The sequence below is a fragment of the Marmota monax genome, unplaced genomic scaffold (genome assembly GCF_021218885.2).
Source record: "Marmota monax isolate L192 unplaced genomic scaffold, Marmota_monax_Labrador192_F-V1.1 WCK01_AAM20220418_F8-fsc00020, whole genome shotgun sequence".
Classification (NCBI taxonomy): Eukaryota; Metazoa; Chordata; class Mammalia; order Rodentia; family Sciuridae; genus Marmota; species Marmota monax.
The window spans coordinates 20178863-20197099 of NW_026692912.1; the positions used below are offsets into that span (position 1 = coordinate 20178863).

The 18237-nt window shown below is 59.7% G+C and overlaps 2 protein-coding genes across 8 annotated transcripts in view; one reads left to right on the plus strand and one right to left on the minus strand.

The window, feature by feature from the left end:
- The window catches only part of Lrsam1 (leucine rich repeat and sterile alpha motif containing 1), a 35776-nt gene extending 33588 nt beyond the window's left edge, over window positions 1-2188 (plus strand). For all 7 annotated transcript variants that reach the window (XM_046451355.2, XM_046451359.2, XM_046451356.2 and 4 more), the window contains 2 exons: window positions 220-365; window positions 1516-2188. In XM_046451355.2, the coding sequence (XP_046307311.1) occupies window positions 220-365; window positions 1516-1641 (272 nt within the window). In that variant the 3' untranslated portion in view covers window positions 1642-2188. The remainder of the gene's footprint in view (window positions 1-219; window positions 366-1515) is intronic.
- A 3246-nt stretch (window positions 2189-5434) lies between these two features.
- Window positions 5435-18237, minus strand: part of Niban2 (niban apoptosis regulator 2) — a 47654-nt gene continuing 34851 nt past the window's right edge. Inside the window, exons 4-14 of the mRNA XM_046451752.2 lie at window positions 17490-17595; window positions 16163-16330; window positions 11733-11848; window positions 10984-11088; window positions 10738-10900; window positions 9393-9580; window positions 8572-8727; window positions 8102-8218; window positions 7873-7980; window positions 7688-7799; window positions 5435-7363 (exon numbers count right to left, since the gene is read on the minus strand). Of these exons, the coding sequence (XP_046307708.1) occupies window positions 6768-7363; window positions 7688-7799; window positions 7873-7980; window positions 8102-8218; window positions 8572-8727; window positions 9393-9580; window positions 10738-10900; window positions 10984-11088; window positions 11733-11848; window positions 16163-16330; window positions 17490-17595 (1935 nt within the window). The 3' untranslated portion in view covers window positions 5435-6767. The remainder of the gene's footprint in view (window positions 7364-7687; window positions 7800-7872; window positions 7981-8101; window positions 8219-8571; window positions 8728-9392; window positions 9581-10737; window positions 10901-10983; window positions 11089-11732; window positions 11849-16162; window positions 16331-17489; window positions 17596-18237) is intronic.

Genomic DNA, 18237 nt, shown 5'->3' on the forward strand with positions numbered 1-18237 from the left:
GAGTTATGAGTTAAGCACGGTGGCCATGCCTGGTAGCGTCATGAGGTAGCCAGGCAGAAGCTCACTCCTGTTTCACAGGTGGGGAAACAGGGGATGAGGCTCAGAGAGGAGGAATAAGAGGGCATGGTGGGGAGGCTGTCCCCAGCTCAGAGATCACAACAGCCCTATCCTCGCCCTGGGATGACCCCCTGGCTCAGCCTGTCCCTCTCGTCTCCCCAGAGCTGGAACCACCCAAGGGAGAGGTCCTCGGGTCCCTGGAGTCCCCCACACACCCCCAGGAGCCTCCTGAGCCAGTGAGACCATCAGCGCCCCCTGCTGAGCTGCAGCCGCAGGCCCCCGAGTGTGTTGTGTGCCTGGAACGCGAGGTGAGTCTGGGGCCACCAGGCAGGGCCACTAGGGTGCCGGACCGACCTAGCCGCCCACTGCCCCATGCCCACAGCCGTCCTCCTCAGCCCCTCCAGACCTGTGCGTCATTTCCCAACAGTTTCCTGTGGTTACAGAAGTATACTATATTCATCAGACATTTTGGAAACTAAAAGGAAACAAAAATGACCCATGGTCCCGTGACCAAAATATGAGTAATGCTAACATTATTTTCTGAACATTTTTCTTTTTTTTTTCATAAGAAGGTTTTTTTCCCCAACTTAATAAATATATTAGGGAATTCTCCCAGGTCATGAAATATCAACAACAGGATTTTCCCTGCCAAGTCTCTTTAAAAATCACCTTTTAAAAATTGTTGCAGAATTAACACTTTCTTCGGAAATTAAACAAGTGTATAAACTATCAATTCTCACTTGCCGCCACCAGGGGATACTACTTATAAAAGCAGCTCTGTTAGCAGTGTGACAGTCCCCTGGTCATTAATGTAGCCAGGGAGTGGCATAGTGCAAATGGACCACGGCTCTCTGGCCCAGTTCAACATTGCAGATGGCAGACGGCTGTGAAGGCTTTGGAGCACAGCCATGGCCATCTCCTAAGGGTGTGTTCCGAGCAAGAAATGCTAGGGCAGAGCCTGGGACAGGCACAGCACTCTTGCTCACGGACCAGAGCCCAGCTGGCCAAGCACACGCACCGCGAGGACTGCAAACACGGGCGGGAGCTCAGCGGTGGCGCATTTGCCCGGCACAGGCTGGGCTCCCTCCCAACACTGAAAAGAACCGCCAGGGACCTCAGTGCCCAGGAGCGGGGGCTGGTTAAGCAAGCCATGGTCCTGCAGAGGGCCCCACACAGCTGCCACACGGACAGAGGCCAAGAAACTTTATTTAAGGAAAGGGGTGGGGGTGGGTTCTGGGCTTTCACATGTTATTTACAAAACATAGAGAAGTAGACACAAAACTGCAAACGTAACAACTAAGTTTTTATGACCTGTGGCATTTATCTCTATGATATTTGAATAGCTCATGGTGACCATGGCACCAGATATTAAAGGTTAGGTCCCAGGGGCTGGGACTCAGTGGCGTCCATCCCAGAGAACCCAGCAGGGCCCCACCCACACGGCCGCTCTTCCCTCAGGCCCAGATGGTCTTCCTCACCTGTGGCCACGTCTGCTGCTGCCAGCAGTGCTGCCAGCCGCTGCGCACCTGCCCACTGTGCCGCCAGGAGATTGCCCAGCGCCTCCGGATCTACCACAGCAGCTGAGGGGCCCTCGGCACCGCCTCCACCACCACAGGCCCAGGGTGCCCCTCACCCCTGCGCCACCCACGCTGGGGTGAGCCCCCTCCTGGGCTTCTCTCCACCACCTGTGTGCCCCCAGCCGTGAGCCGCCTGCGGGTCGGGCCAGGTGGAGGCACTCCCAACCCGTGGCAGAGCTAGTCCAAACGCTGAAGGGGGGGCATGCATGGCTCTACTGGGGACCAGCCCTGGTAGCACGAGGACAGGGTCCAGGGAGTGGACAGGTGGCTGTGCCACCACCTGGCCTGGGGAATGAGCACCCTGGCCAAGTGGAAAATCTCCACCTCCCGGCCATCCGCCTGTGGGATTGCCATTCTCACCTGTGGGACGTGCCAGCTGTCCTGGCCTGGAGTGGGGATGTCCTGGGGAGGGGTGAGCCGTGCAGGCCTGGGTCGCGGGCCTCCCCTCTGCTGTTCCCTGTGCATGCCCCACCCACGCTGCACATCTGTAGCTCCTCACCCCGCGCAGCTCCACCCAAAGCAGGAACATCAATAAACCTATCGGTGAGCTCCTGGCCCATGTCATCCGTGGGACCTCCTGGGAGCCCAGAAGGGGAGGGGACTGGGTCAGGAGAAGAGCAGCTCAACCAGGGAACGAGTCCAGGAGCGGGTGCACCTCAGCTGAAAGGAAAGGGAGAAGGGCACTGCTGCGTGGGGGGGGAGGGGAGCCAGAGCCGGGACAGCCCCTCTCCATGATCGGGGACGCTCAGTGGGTGGGTCGTGTTGGGGTAACACGCATTGGTGTTACCCCAGACAAGGGAGCAGAGGCTGAGGGGTGGTGCCGGACATATGACTGGGACCTGGTGGAGCTGGCTTTGAGCACAGACGTCCTGACTCCCAAACCTGCACCATGGTGCTGACGGATCATGGAAACCTGAGAGCCCTGCGCCCTTGGACCCGAGGCAGAGGTGCACCTTTATTATGTGTTTCCTGGCAGATTTTTTGAGCCAAGGGCCACCCTTGCTTTGAGCTGCTCAGGGCACCTGGGCCTCACCCAGCGAGCCCGGCCAGCTTCAGGCCTGCTGCTTCACCTGCATCCAGTGTGGACGGTGCCCTGCCGGCTTCAGCTGGTGGCCACCAGGGGGCGCTGAGTGCTCGCCTGAGGTACAGCACCGGAGAGGGCTGGGGAGGAGCCGGGCCTGGGTGGTGGGAAGAGCCCCGCACCTCCTGGCCTCCGTTTCTCTGCCTCGCCGGGACCATCCGTCCTGCAGTGCTGGACAGGACAGAGTAAACGACTTCACCCTGGGAGTCCTGCTCTCCAAGGACTCTGGGAGCTGGGTGCCTCTTCCCTGTCTTCTCCTGGGGACTTCTGACGCCCCGCCCCCCAGGCTCCTGGCTTCAGCTTGGTCCAGAGGAGACCGAGGCCCCAGGCCGAGGCAGCCGCCCACTTTCTGGAGGCTTTGCCGTTCGGGCCTGAGCCCAGGGCTCTACCACTGAGCTACCCCCAGCCCTTCTTCTTTTTATGTTGAGGCAAGGTCTAAGTTGCCCAGACGAGCCTCAGACTTGTAACCTGGAGGACGTGTTTGTGGCTCCCTAATCTTCACGAGGGCCAGAGAACAGGTGTTCTGTCCCTCTTCTGGCCGAGGAGCTTGAGTTAGAAACTTGTAAGGACAGCAGTGACACACAGCTGAGCCCTGGCCTTTGACCCTGTGGCCCCATGTGCATCCCAGCCCTGCTGACTGAGAGAGGGTGGGACCTAAGCCCCAGGCCACCAGGCCAGGCTGACCAGGGAGCCAACATCCCCCATGGCACCCAATCGGGACATGGTTTTGGTTTTTCACTTTTTCTGTTTTTTTTTTAGTTACATGTGACCGTGGACTGTATTGTCATCTATTGCACACCCATGGAGCTCAACTTCCCTTTCTTGTGTCTGTACGTGGTGAGGCATTATGCTGGTCGTGTATCCATATAGGGACGGAGGAAAGTGACGTCCGATTCATTCTACTGTCTTTCCCATTCCCATCTCCTCTCCCTCCTCCCAGTCCCCCATCCAATCTGGTGAACTTCCATTCCCCCTCACCCCACCTATTGTGGGTCAGCATCTGCATGTCACAGAGAACACTTGGCCTTTGGTTTTGGGGGATTGGCATGATAGTCTCCAGCACCATCCATTTACTGGCAAATGCCATAATTTCATCCTTCTTTATGACTGAGTAGTATTCCTTTGTGTATATGTACCACATGTTCTTTATCCATTCATCTGCTGAAGGGCACCTAGGTTGGTTTCATAACTTAGCTATTGTGAACTGAGCTGCTGTAGACATTGATGTGGCCGCATCACTATAGTAGGCTGATTTTAAGTCTTTTGGGTAAATGCAGAGGAGTGATATAATTGGGTCAAGTGGTGGTTCTGTTCCAAGTTTTCTGAGGACTCTCCATGCTCTTTCCAGAGTGACTGCACCAGCTTGCAGTCCCACCAGGTGTACGGGTGTGCCTTATCCCCACTTCCTCGAAACGCTAATTGTGACTTGTATGCTTGATAATTGCCATTGTGACTGCAGTGTGATGAAATGTCAGTGTAGTTTTAATTTGCATTTCAGTAATTGCTAGTGATGTTGAACATTTTTTAATATTTGTTGACCGACCATATTTCTTCTTCTGTGTAGTGTCTGTGCAGTTCCTTTGTTGATCAGGATTATTTGTGGGGTTTTTTGGAGTTATGTTTTTTGAGTTCTTTTTTTAATTATTTTTTAGTTGTAGTTGGACACAACACCTCATTTCACTCATTTATTTTATGTGGTGCTGAGGATCGACCCCAGGGTCCCACACATGCGAGGTGAGCACTCTACCGCCGAGCCACAGCCTCGAGTTCTTCATACATCCTGGGGACTGATGCTGTCGGAGGTGCGGGTGGCAGGATTTTCTGCCCTTTGTAGGCTCTCTCTTCATGTCCTTGTTTCCTTTGCTGTGAAGAAACTCTTGTTTGATACCATCCCATTTATTGAGTCTCGATTTGACTTCTGGCACTGGAGGAATTTGGTTCCTACGCCAACATGACGATGAGTGGCTTTTCCTCCAGGTAGGACAGGGTCTGATGCCGGTCGCCTGCGGTGAGGGTGGGGTCCAATCTCACCTTGTGCCTGTGGATTTCCAGAGTCCCAGCACGTCTGTGGAAGAGGCTCTTTTCTCCACTGCACGTTTCTGGCGCCTTTGCCAAAGGGACACGTTTTACCCACAGAGGAAGCACCCCACCCTGCCGGCTGCAGAGGGCCCGGGTGTCCCTGTGCGCGTCATCTCAGCTAGGGTGCCCCACCCCTTTGGGCCTAGAGCTGCCCTGAGTCTCCTGGCCCCCACAGCCTACAGAAGTGTTCCTCAAACACTGGCACGTGGTCAGGTCTTGAAGAGGTGGTGTGGCCGTTTGTGTCCAGCATGAGCCTGGGCCAGTCCCTAGGGTGGACACCCGGGCCCTGACTGGCCTCAACACATCTTCCATCCCTCTGGGCCTTACTGTCACCCAGTGCTGCTGAGCAGCACCCTGCACAGGTCTGGCTGAGGACACCCTAGTTGCCATGAGGACAGTCCCCTAGGATAGGAGCTCCATGAGCCTGGACAGGTGTCTCTCTGAGCCTCAGTTTCCTCCTCTATCAATGGGAGGCTACTGGAACACAGACCAGAGACCTGCTGCTACTCGGTGAAGTGAAGAGCCCAGAAGCCGAGACACAGAGCCCCAGCCCCAGCCCCAGCCCCAAGGAGACTCCTAGACACAGGCCCTGGAGCCAGGTCCCCCCTCCCACGCCCCGCACCAGCAACACACAGGGAAGTAGCTTTAAATAAAGCGTTTATTGATTAGCGAAGCTTATAACAGTTTGCATAGGATCTTTGATACCATATCTGGGAACAATGATTGAAACCCCCAAGGCACTAGAGGAGAGATCGGAAGAGGTTAGTGACGTGACCAAGATTAGAGCTGGGGACTGGGGGTCCCTGAGCACCTGTGAGCGCCATCCTGGGGGTCTAAGGCCCCTGCCCTGGGAAGTACGTCCAGGGCATGGAGGCTGCAGGGCTGGGGACACACGACCACCCAGGGACATGGCAGAGATAGTTCCTGCCCAACCCACCCTCCCCTCACAGTGACAGGGGAGACCCTGGGGAGGGACTTGCCCCTCACACCAGGAATAGATGGAAGGGACAGTGGCTAAGCCCACAGTGATTCACAGGGACACTGGGGGAGAGGCCTGGAGATTAGGATGAGGCCAAGCTCAGATGACTCCAGATCCTGGGGGTTCTCAGGAGCCCTCCCTCTGTCCCTGGGGAGCCCCTTCCAGCTCCGGTGGGCACAATCCAGCCCCTGAGCCCTGCCTCTGAATGAGTGGGGACACAGGGGAGCAGGAAGGCCTGGGAGGGATGGGGAGCTACAGAGCCCCCCACTCTGGCTCCAGCAGCCCTCACTCTGCCATCTCGGCTTCTTGCTCAGGTGACTGTAACCTCTTCCAGAGGCCACCTACTTCCTCCCCTCGGGACACTTCCCCGCCACAGACCAGCACATTCTAGGCCTTTCTCCTCCACCCAGGCCCTAGCCCCTCTCCCCTGAGAAGCCCCAACACCTCCCCCTCCTCCAGCACCCCCGCCTGCTCAGGCCTGAAGAGCCCCCTCCGCCTCCCTCAGTGCAGCCGGCGGCGGCCAGGTCTGCATCCACCCTGGGACTAGCCTCTGGGGCCCGGCAGGGAGGCTGAGGAGGGGACAGGACAAGAGGCAGGGCCTCAGTGCTCCGCCTCCCCCCGACACCCAGTGCCACAGGCCAGGTGCCATGCGGGGCCATTCACCAGCTTCCCAGGCTCCCTGGCGCAGCACCCGACGCTCAGTCTCCCTCTCCCGAGGAGGACGGCAAGAGCAGGAGGGCGGGCGGAGGGGCTCCCAGAGTGTCCAGCCCCCAGCACAGAAGAAATCCTCAAGACCAGAACTTGCGTCTGAGATCAGCCCGCAGGGAGAAGGCAGGGAGAAGGGACTGAACCCAGAAAAGTGACTCAGGTGGGCCCCACCCCACGGTGCCACGCCACCCTGCCCCGCCTCCACCACAGGGCACAGATGGGGTGCCCTCCCCAGCGCCTCAGAGGGAGGGGCCGGGTGCCGTGTCCAGCAGAAGGGGCAACCAGCCTAGAACTCCGTCTGCATCCCCAGACTGTCCTCAGTGGTGGTGTGGATGCGGGGGCAGCCGCTGGGGCTGGACACCTGCTCCCCTGTTTCCTGGTCACTGGGCTTGGGGGGCTCAAGGTCCACAGCCTTTCCAGGTGGGAGATGCCGAGCAGGTGAGGCGGGTGGCGAGGAGGCCCTGGGAGCCGCCGTGGGCTGGGGACTCTCCTGGGCAGGGTCTCCATTGAGCAGGGAACTTTCTGGTGGAGGGCTCTCAGCTCGCAGACCCTGGGACAACAGGCTACGGACCTCAGTGACACTGTCCGGGGACGCAGGTGACGGCGGCTCAGAGCCAGCCTGGAAAGGCAGCCCTGTGTCCTCGTCCTGGACCACAGACATCACCTGCTTGGCACGCCGTCGCTTTTCCGAGAGCGTGGCTGCTTCCGGGGAGCCAGGGCTGCAGCTGCCCTCGCCCCTGTCACCACCACTGTCGCCGTACTCCTCCCCCCAGTCGATGGGCGCGCCCTCGGCCAGCAGGTGCAGGTTGGGGTCACTGTTGTGCATGACCATGCTGTCCCGGTACAGGTTGTGCTTCCGCTGCACCGCGGCCTCCTTCACAGCTAGGGGACACAAGGGGAGCGACAGACGCTCAGCACAGGGACCCGTGCCCACAGGGGACCGGCTTCAGCCTCTGTCAGGGTCTGTGACTGGGATGTGACTCAGTCCAGGCCTCACTGGTGGCTGAAGTAGCAGAGCTGGGACCCTGGCTGGCAACCACCATGTCCCTTCCCTGACCCTCCCAGCAGAGCCGAGGTCCAGAGGGAACACGTGAGGCCCAGAGAGGAAGCGCTACCCTCCTGGAGCCACACAGCTACCAGTGGGCAGGCCCACCCAGGGCGGGGGCTCAAGCCTTTCCCTGCACCTAGTGTCGAGCCCGGGCTCACCCTGCAGGATGTCCTTCACGACCGTCTGCAGCACCACCTCCTCGTACGTGTTCTCCACCAGGATGAACCGGGCGAAGTCCTCGAAGATCAGCTCCTGGAAGCGTGGCAGCTCCTGCAGGCGGGTGGGCAGAGACGGTCAGGACGGCCGAGGGGCGAGGGGCGGGCGAGGCTGGGCGGGGACTCACCGACTTGCAGGTGGGTGCCAGCTTCTTGAGCAGGAAGGGGATGGTGACCTGCAGCAGCGCCTCCCGGAAGAACCTCTTCCGCACCGAGCTGCTGTCGTAGTCGTATTTCTGCAGGGAGGAGTGGGGGGCGCTCTGGGTGGGGGGCTCTGGGTGGGAGGCTCCGCCAGCCCGGTGGGGGCAGTCCCCTGCGCGGCCATCAGGGCGCCCCCCAGGGCAGCAGCGCGCTCACCTTGAGCACGCGCTCCAGGATCCTCTGGATGGACTTGCACAGCTCCTCCTTGGTGGGCCCCTTCCCCAGCTCCTGGTGCAGGAGGGTCTCGAAGGTGTACACCGCGTTGTCCATTTGCTGCGGGCACACCAGAGTGACCTCAGCCCCTTCCTGAGGGCGCTGGCTCCTCAGCCAGCCCCCGCCCGGGCCTGCCAGCTCTGGGCCTGCCCGCCCGCTCACTGGGACTGTCCTGCCCCTGCCACGGAGTCGGGCCCTGGGGCCAGTCCCTGCCCTGAGAGCAGGAAGCAGGGGGAGGGAGGGGAGCGAGGAGGGCTGCCCGGAGGAAGGGGAGCCAGCTGACTGGCGCCGAGGCACAAGCACAGGAGGACACTCTGACCGAGAGGAGAGGCGGAGGGAGCGGCGGCGAGCAGGGCCCGGGGGGGCGGTGGGCAGGGTGCAGGCCGGGCTGGGGGCAGCAGCCGGGGGCCCACCTCTCGCATGTGGATCTGGGCTCTCTGCTTGAACACGGAGGTGCTGGACACGTCGAAACGCTGCTGCAGCCCGTCCAGCCGCAGCGGCTCCATCTTGTCGTAGCAGCTCTGCATCTTCAGGGGGTGGTAGGCCAGCTGGGACAGCTTCTCCATGTACTGCGGGGAGGCGGGGCGTGTGGGACACGGGGCCAGGAACAGCCTCCTGGGGGTGCCAACCCCGCGCCCAGGGCACGAAGGAGGAGGAGCTGAAGGCCAGGAGGCGGGGCCTAGCGCACGGGGCTGGCTCACCCCTTCTGGGTGACCCTCGGCGGTCGCTCACCCTCTCTGAGCCTCAGAGTCTTCAGCTCCAAAATTGAGAGGGGCTTTCTACCAGCTAAGGTCCTTTCTGGTTCTCAAATCCTGATCATGATCCCTGGGCCCCCGCGTTTGGGATGTGGAGGATGCGGCCGGGACACCAGGCCGGCTCTGGCCGCACCTCCGGGGGCGTGGACTCCAGCAGCCAGACACCCAGGGAGACGCCCGCCCAGACCAGAGCCCTGGGGCCGGCCGAGGTGGCCAGCGCGGAGGGTGAGGATCTGCCTCTGGCGTGGCTCACACCTGGAGCTGCGGGGCCTTCCCGGCTTCAGCCGCATCCTGCTTTAGGAGCTGCCGGCAGGGGTCAGTGTCCCTCTCTAACTGCTGGCCCCCACCAGGACCTGTGACAACTTTGTCCTGGTGGCCCGCCCCTGGTCTCCAGCGGCTCGGTGTCTAGAGACTGAGCCTGAGAGGAGGGCAGCCCGCGCCGGGCCACATGGCCAGCCCCTGGGAGAGCCAGGCCTCACCTCGCCCAGCTTGTCGATGCCGCCCTCGTTGATGACGTTCAGGTTCATGTCGGTGACCTCCTTGAAGAAGACGTCGCGCACCTCAGTGAAGCCCTGGCTGGTGGGCACCATCAGGGCCTCCAGTATGGACGGGATGTAGGGCTGGACGTGGTTCCGGACACACACCTCGGCCTTGGGGAGGATGAAGGCTGCGGGCACAGGGAGCTGGTCAGCAGAGGCTCCTGCCCTGGGGACACTCGAGCGCCTCCAGCTGTCCCTGAACCCGGAAGCCAGGGGCGTTCTCTTTACAGAAAACCACTAGTGGCGCCCACAAGCTCCAGGGCTCCAGCCAAGGAGCTGATAAGGGAAAAGGCCACGCAGTGAGGACGCGAGGACAGAGGCCTCGGGGATGAGAGCCGGCAGCGCTGACTCGGCGCCCCGGGTGGTGTTCGCCTACTGCAGCAGAGGGCAAGGGCCATCTTGGGGGATCTGGTGACTCTAGAAAAACAGAACAAGTGCTCCTGGGCACACATACTACCCGGAGGGGCACAGAGCGGCGTGGCCCTGTGCAAAGTCGACACCCAAATTTGGGAAGCATCCGGGTTTATCAGAAAGAAAGAAAGCCGGCAACCTGCCCCGTACAGCAGCACGGCCTGGCCCCGGGACGAGGGCTCTCCAGGGCGCTCTGACCGAGCGTCTTCACCCAGGGGGGACTTGGTACCACCCCCCGCTGGCTAATGTCAACTCTGGGTGTCTCATCCAGCACCCTGCGAATGCAGCTGGGGAGGGTGACCTGCAGGGAACTGACAGCGCTCAGTGGACGTGCTGGGGACAGACAGGAACAGACTCCCACCTGGGGACAGAGAGGAGCTTGAACTGCTCTGGAGAGTAAATGTCACAGAGGCGAAGCCACGCCGGCTGACGGGCCAGGACAGAAACCCGTGTCAGCCAGGGTGACGAAGGCTGCACGAAAATCCCAACCTTTGCCAGGCACGTGGCACACGCCTGGACCCCAGCAGCTCAGGAGGCTAGGCCCCGAGGGCTCTGGACGGCCCTAGCGTCTCAGTGACCCTGTTTCTAAATAAAATACAAAAAAGGGCCAGGGACGTGGCTCAGTGGCTAAGCAGCCCTGGGCTCAATCCCGGTACCAAAAAAAAAAAACGGTAAAAAAACAAAAAACCCTCGGCCTTCAGGACCTGGGTTCACAGAAATAACTGCCCCAAATGACGATTTGGAGGGACTGGAGGGGCCACAGACGATCCATGAGCGACGCAGGATCATGCAGCAGGAAGGAAGCCGTGGTCGGCGGGGGAGGCCCGAGGTCAAGCACCTTCGGGCTGTGGCCGCGGCACGGCCGGCTGCCCACCTCGGATCTTGCTGGCCAGGTGCTCCTTGGAGGTGATGATCTGGTCCATGTCGGTGCGGATGACGGCCTCCATGGCCGGCCGGGCCAGCTGCAGCTTGGAGAGCACGCCCTGGAAGCGCGCCTCCGCCTGCTCGTACACCATGCGGTACACGGCGTCGGAGATCTGTGGCACAGGGGGCGTCAGCGCCGGCCGGGGGCACAGGCCAGCTGCTGTCCCCACCCCGCCTCAGGGTCCCGGCCACCCACCTGGATCCACTGCCGCTGCCGCTCCTGGGGCTTTCCCCTCAGCCGCGGGGAGAGCTCTGCCTTCAGCTCGGGGCCCAGCTCCTCCATGACCAGGTTGCTCAGGATCTGGGACCAAGAGGCAGAAGGCGGGGCAGGGCTGGAGCACCCAGCCACAGCTTCCTCTCGGCCACTCCAGCCCCTGCCTCTGGCTTGGCTTTGCTCCATGCCACCACTGCCCTAGCTCCTGAGCATCGTCCCCACTGGTTGGACCTGTCTGCAGGGTGCCCTGCAGGGTCCTCAGGATCAGGGGTCCCACCTCTGGGCCTTTGCACATGCTGCTCCCCACCTTGAATACTGCTCTCCCTTCCCGTTTTGCCTGAACATGCAAGTGTGTGCGTGGGTGTGTGGAATGCCAGTTTCTCCCGAGGGCTGGGGCTGCATCCTTTCTGCTCACAGCTGCACCCCAACACCAAGTCCACGGAGGTGATCAGTAGATAACAAGTATCCCAGCCAGGCACGGTGGCGCACACCTGTAATCCCAGCTATTTGGGAGGCTGAGGCAGGAGAATCGCGAGTTCAAGGCCAGCCAGGGCAACTTGTGAGAACTTGTCTCAAAAAAATAAAACAACAATACCCCCACTTCACCGGCCCCCACTTGTCCAACTCTGAGCTGCGTCTCTTTCTGAACCTACAGTCCCCAGAGCCCCCCTCTCTGCTCCAGCCCCACCCTCCTGGCCCCAGGGTGACTTCCACAGGCCCTCTGTCTTCACCTGCACCTCGTTCCCACACAGCATCTCCCAGGTGCCATACAGCTCCTTCGACTGGCGGTACATGCGGATGGCATCCGTGAACGCAGGGCCCTCCACCTTGGAGTCCTCCGGGATCCCTGCCCAGAGGAGGACAGAGGTCACCAGTGGTCTCCACCAGAACCGACCAGACCCCCCCCCCCAACATGGCATGTGTGTCATGAGGGACACGTGACACCCTGGCAGCAGCTGTCATGACAGGACAAGCAGCCCAGTGGTGCCCCTGCAACCTCATCCCCAAGGCCCCGGCCGCTAGGTCTATGTCACAGAAAAAGTCGGGCTGGCTCTGAGGTCAAGCCACCGGCTCAGCATCACCAGGACAGGAGAGGCAGGACTAGGAGCCACCCTCTCCCAGGGGAGCCACCCAGAGCGGCTCCAGGGTCTGTAGCCACGTGCCCGTGTTCCTCTCCTGCGGCTGGACGGGCTCTGCATGCTTCCCCGCAGCCCTGGATAGTGGACAGTTCCAGCTGGGCAGGCCACACCCCGTCCCAAATACTCGACCCTGCGGCCCAACATGAGGGCAGCCACCGACGACCCCCAAGTGAAGGAGAGCAGCCCGGGCCAACAGCCTGACAGGCAGACAGACAGACAAGTGGCTGGCTGAGGCTCGCTCTAGGTCACCCAACCCAGAGGGGCCTCGGTTTCCTCTTCTGAACAATGGGAACGGTGACCCTGACCTGGCCTCACATACCCACTGGGGACTCCCTGGGTCAGTGTGGGGACAGGCTCAAGCTGTGAGAGCCGAGGGGGCCGGTCGGGGCCTCCGCAGGACACCGCTGCCTGTGGAGAAGCCTGGCAGCAGGAAGTTACAAAATCTGACCGTGGACGAATGTGGTTAGAATGCACGGAGCCACGCAGGGCGGTCTCCCCTGGCCACGTGCCTTTGACCACAATGTCCCCAGAGCCCAAAGAAGGGGAAAAGGCAGCCTGTGGCTCAGAACCCAGTGCCCACGGCAGTGACTACAGGGTTAGTCACCCCCGTGGAGAAAAAGCCCCGCTCTGCTGTGGGGAGGACCCTGCTCTGCCCACACCTTGGGACCAGCCTCGGGACCCAGGGGTGGAGCTGGACGAAGCTGGGCACCGGGAAACCCAGGCCCAGCCCCTCCCCGCTGAGCAGAAGGGACCCACATCAGGAGGGCATGCTGGGAGCAGGGCAGGGTTGTTCCAGCTGACCCCCAGGGGTAGGGGCTGCACCCTAGAGACTGGCTTTGCCTGGAAAACCGGGCAGTGCAGAGCAGCCTCTCCACATGAGGTCGAGCTGCATGAGGTCCTGCTGGGGGGCTTCCCAGGGGGGAAAGGGTGAAGAAGGCGCAGGGAGCAGGAGGGAGGCTCCGTGAGGCCCTCAGGCCCTGGCCAAACAGGAGCCGCTGACTCTGGGCACTCCCTCTGTTCCACACAGCCTGCACCTGAGTTTGACAAGCTTGGGGGGGTCACCTCTCCTGGCTCTTCCTGTGTGTCCCCCAAACAAGATCATATATTAAAGCCCTAGCCCTCAGGGCCTCAGAGCCCTGAGTTGGACCAGGGCCCTACAGAGATGCTAAATTGGAGGATTAGGGTGAGACCCCACCCAAAGGCTGATCCTTAACAAGGGGAAGTTTCTTAAAACAAGAAAACCGTGGCTTGGCACAGTGGTGTGTGTGCCTGTCACCGTCCCAGCTACTTGGGAGACTGAGGTAGGAAAATCACGTGAGCCCAGGAGCTTAGGGCCAGCCTCAGCAACTTAGTGAGACCCTGTCTCAAAATAAACTAAAAAGGGGTGGGGGCGTAGCTCAGTGGCAGACCACTCGCCTGGCATATGCCAAGCCCTGGAACCCAGCAAAAATACACGAAAAACAAAACAGAACCAAAAAATATGTGCCCAGAGGGACAACTCCGTTGACACCCTGACCCAGATGTTCGGCCTCCAGAGCTGGGAGAAAATGGCATTTCCATGCTAGCCCCGTCTTGGCAATTTGGTTATGGCAGCCCTGGGAAAGTAAGAGACCAGGCCCGGAGACGCCAGCACACCAGCTCATTAACCCTCAAGACCAGTGGGAAGCTGTCCTCACCCAGAGGGAAGACACCAAGACTGCCTCAGGCACGCAGCGGACGGCAGAACAGGCTGGAGCCCACTACCCCCTGGTAAGGGCGGAACCAGAAGCCTCTGGAGAAGGGAAACTGCATTCCTCAGCTCTGGGCAGCAGGAGGAGCAGGAGGGAGACCTTAGACAGGAAGAGGCCTGACCTCTGCACTCAGGGCTCACAGAGGACTCCACAGCCAGTGCCCCAGAGCCTCCTGCCACCCCCCCATCCCCACCCCCGCTGCTCCAGGAATGCAGGATGTGAGGGGGGCCCTAGGACGAGCTGGCGGCCACCCAGCTTGGCCTACTTCCCCACCACCCCCCACTTCCTGGCAGCCCCAGGAGGGAGCAGTTCCAGACTCCACAAATTCCAGCCCTGCCTCCAAGAGGGAAGAAGCAGAGAACTTTCTCACAGTCCTCAGGGTGGAGCAAAGAACCGTGTCTGGAACCTGCCTGCAGTTCTCACCCTGGGGTGAGGGGGCCAGCCCAGCCAGGCCACCCTTGTCAGGCTGCCCCTCCTTCCCTGGCCCCCCCTCCTGCCCAAGGCATGCCAGGCCCACCGGGCTCTGCAGGCCTCCGGCTGAGTGCTCCCTGCCAGGCTCCCGGCCAAGAGCTGCCAGAACCAGCTCACCCACTCTCCTCTGAGCCTTATCACCCCTACTGTACACCTGGGGACTGAATGGTGGCTCTCCCCCAAGGTTGGGTCCCTACCCCTTCCACCACGTGGCCTGGGGTCACCCACCCAAACAGACTAGGTCAGCCAAAAGCCCTGGAGAGGACAGCGCTGGCCCAGGGCTGGGGGAGGGGGAGGCTGTCCCAGGCCAGGCAGCCAGAGTCTGGGCCAGAGCCACGGCCCCAGGGACCTGGGAACAGGAGGCCCTTTGTGGCAGCAGGGCAGGGCCCAGCCCAGGTGGCAGGAGTTGGCCTGGCTGCATCCAGGCGGGCAGAGGCGGTTCTGAAGGGGGCGGGTGTGCTGGGTTCCACCCAGGGGCCCACACAGTCCCTTCCAGGGCACAGAGCTGTGCCCAGGGCAGGGGAAGTGCAGCATTCTCCCTCTGCTTTCCTGGGGCAAGATCACCAGGAAGTTCAGGGTCCAGGACAGGGTTCCTCCCATAGAGGCACTTGACCCCCCACCCCACCATGAGAGACAATCCTAGACTTTCTTGGTACTGGGGAACATTTTGATTTAATTCCTTTGAGCCTTATAAGGCCAGCCAGGAGCAGTGGTAGAGGCCTATAATCCCAGCAACTCAGGAGGCTGAAGCAGGATGGTGGCAAGTTGCCCAAGGCCAGCCGGGGCAACTTAGGGAGACCCTGTCTCAAAATAAAAGATATAAAGGACTAGGACTCAGTAAAGTGCCCCTCAATTCAATCCCCGGTACTAACACACACTCACACACTCACACACACACACTCACACAAGAGCCCTACAGGGCCCTTCCAGACTTGAACCCAGAGCGCCCACTTCAGTCCACTTCAGGTTCCCCCAAGTTCAGGGCCTGGGAGTTCCTCCTCTGTTCAGCTCCTGCTCTGTCTCCCTCTGTGCTGCCCCTCCAACCCTGTGACTATTCAGTCTCAGCCATCATTGCCACGATGGAGGCTGCCCTGATTGACACCCCCCAAGTCTCAGGGCCAGCACCTCCCCCAATCCATGCACAAGGCTCCCTGGTGGCTCCCCCCACCCCCAGCACCCAACACAGCTGACTCATCACCCTGGTGGCTCATCTGTTTAACATCTGTCTCCCCCTCCAGACAGCCAGCAGGAACACGATACCAGGCAACACGCCTCGCTCCCTTGCTGCATCCTCAGAGTAGACACAAGTGTCAATAAATGAGCTGGAAGGGTCCCCACACAAGTTTACAGACAGCGAGGAAGTGGTGTGCCCGGATCATCTTGCATGTTGGTGGTCAGGAGGGAGATGATGTAATAAGAAAAATCTTAACCAAGCAGGGTGGACTCTCACTGTGAATCCCTAAAAACCCCCTAAGACACATGAGGGATTATCACTTCCATTTTATAGAGGATCCAAGAGGGAAATCATTCGCCTAAGGTCATATTGCTAGAAAGTGGTAGAATCAGGATGTGATTTTGTGATCCAGGGTCTGAGGACTCAGCAATCACACCTGTATGAACAATCTCCTAATTTTTTTTCATGTCCCCCATGGGGGAACAACACAGAAGTGTTTTCATCCAGGAAGATGAAGAGCAATAATCAAAACATTTTCTTACAATCCCAGAAGGAAAATTGGGATGGCACATAGAGCTGGGATGCCACACCACACTCAGCCACCAGGTGTCGCCACTCAGCACATAAACAAGCACTGCCCATCTCACCATTGTTGCAGTGCCGGACACAGTCCTGCATCACAGCCTGCCACTTGTCCTGCTCAGCTTCTGTCATCATGCAGAAGTAGTAGTGACGTGCATAAGGATGCCAGAGGATGAGTGGGAACTGTGTGGGACACTTGAGGATGGGGGCATTGCCCGATTTCGAAGTGGTGCCTGTGGAGACAGAACCTGCTAAGCAGATGCCCTCTGCAGTTTCCCTGGGTCACAGGACAGCAGGTCAGTAGGGAGGCAGCAGCCCTCTTTCTGTCCTCCACAGCCCAGCTAAATGAATCAGGGTAGTGGAGGTAAACTGTATCTGCCTCCCTCTTGGGTAAGGTTCTAAATTCTGTGTGAACAGGTCAGAGCCCTCAGGTTCAAGGCCAAGCATTATCTTCTTGGATTTCCCTTCAAACTTCAGCTACAGAGGCCAAGGTGTAGTTTAAATGTCCCAAAGGGGAGGGAGGCCGCAGGGCGGGGAACAGAATAAATAAAAAGGAATTCTTCTCTTCTGATCCACATGGATATTTGAGATCCAGGAGATCACTGGCCCTGGGCTGTGACCCGCCCCTGTGGTTAATATGACAATAACAGTTCTGTGGCCTGGTATACACAGCACTGCTCAGGGTGCCACACCCTAAGATCCGTCCTCTCAGCACCATATTTCATAGATGTTCAGGGAGCTGACGGTTGGAGTCGGGAGGTAGCCACCTGTGCTGATCCAGCCAGCAGCCAGTGTCAGGCCTGGTGTCCAGGAACTAGACTCCAGCCAAGCCTCAACCACCATGGGGGCACTAGTCCCAAATCCCAGCTGGGGGCATAATGTGTCCCCCAGCCCCTTGGTGCCCAGGAAGGTCTGAACAGCAGGTGATGTTCACATGAGCCTTCAGGCAAGCCTCCCAGGGTGAGTGGAAGTGGACTTCCTGGCACAGCGCCCCTCACAAACAGCACTGATGTGACAGTTTACAAGGCAGGGTTGCACTCCCCTTCTCCCTGGAGACTCTCAAGGACTCAAGAGGTCCTTGGGAAGGGCAGAGAGCAAGACCCCCACTCCTCAGCTGTGAAGTACAGGGCTCAGGCATGGCAGGACTCAGGCGAGGGCCCACCATGGTCCAGGTCCATCCCCCAGTGTGGCCTCAGGGAACACTTCTCAGGCCTACCAGGCTTCTCCTTTGCAGGCTCCGCTGTGCTTGGCCTCTGAGGGCAGCTCTAGGCCCAACTGGCTTCTCTGAAAATGTGGAGCCTGGAGTAAGCGTCTCAGGGCCACCCCCTCCCCTGGCCAACTCCTGAGGTCTGTGCAGGGCAGCATGGCTGGGGTTTGCAGGGGCCTATTTACCTGGTAATGAGTTGCCAACAAGCTCTAGGTACTGGTCCACGGAGGTGAGGATTTTGTAGCCTGCACTGTTGATGACGGCTCGGGGTGGGACCTGCCGCTCATAGGCCTGGGGAGAAAACAAGAGATATGGTCCCTGAGTGTTAAGGGTGTGTGGCCAAGCCCAAATCCCATCTCCAACTCTGGCTCCAAGGCAGGGAGGAGGAGAAGTAAGACCAGAAGTGGGGAGAGAGGGATGAGAAGAGTGTGACCACCCTGGTGACTAGAGACAGCTAGAATGGCAACCACAGCCTAGTGCCAGGCTCCTACCTCAGAGCTGGAGGAGGATGGGGTGACAGAGTCCACACAAATTGTTGAGCAAGCGCCTGGCCCCTAGACCAGGGCTCAGTGAGCTTTGTCGAGGTGGTAGCTACTATCGTTACTACTGCCACTGCCTCTTCTCTTACCAACAGCTCCACTAGCTGTCTGTTACATACTGGGCAGTGTCCCAGGGGCAGTGCATTGCATGCTTCATTTCACAGAAATGCTCATAATCCAATAGGTGGATTCCTCACAAATTACCACAGGCAGGAAGTGGCAGATATGAGCGAGGGCTACCGGCCTCTAAAACCTGGGATCTTTGAGCATTACCATGAACTGTCTCCCTCCACCCACAACTTCCTGGGTTCTAAGCACCACACAGGTCTCGTTTGGAGGAGAAATGGGTCAGGACACAGCTTTCCTCATCCAGTAGGGGGGAAATTTTGATGTA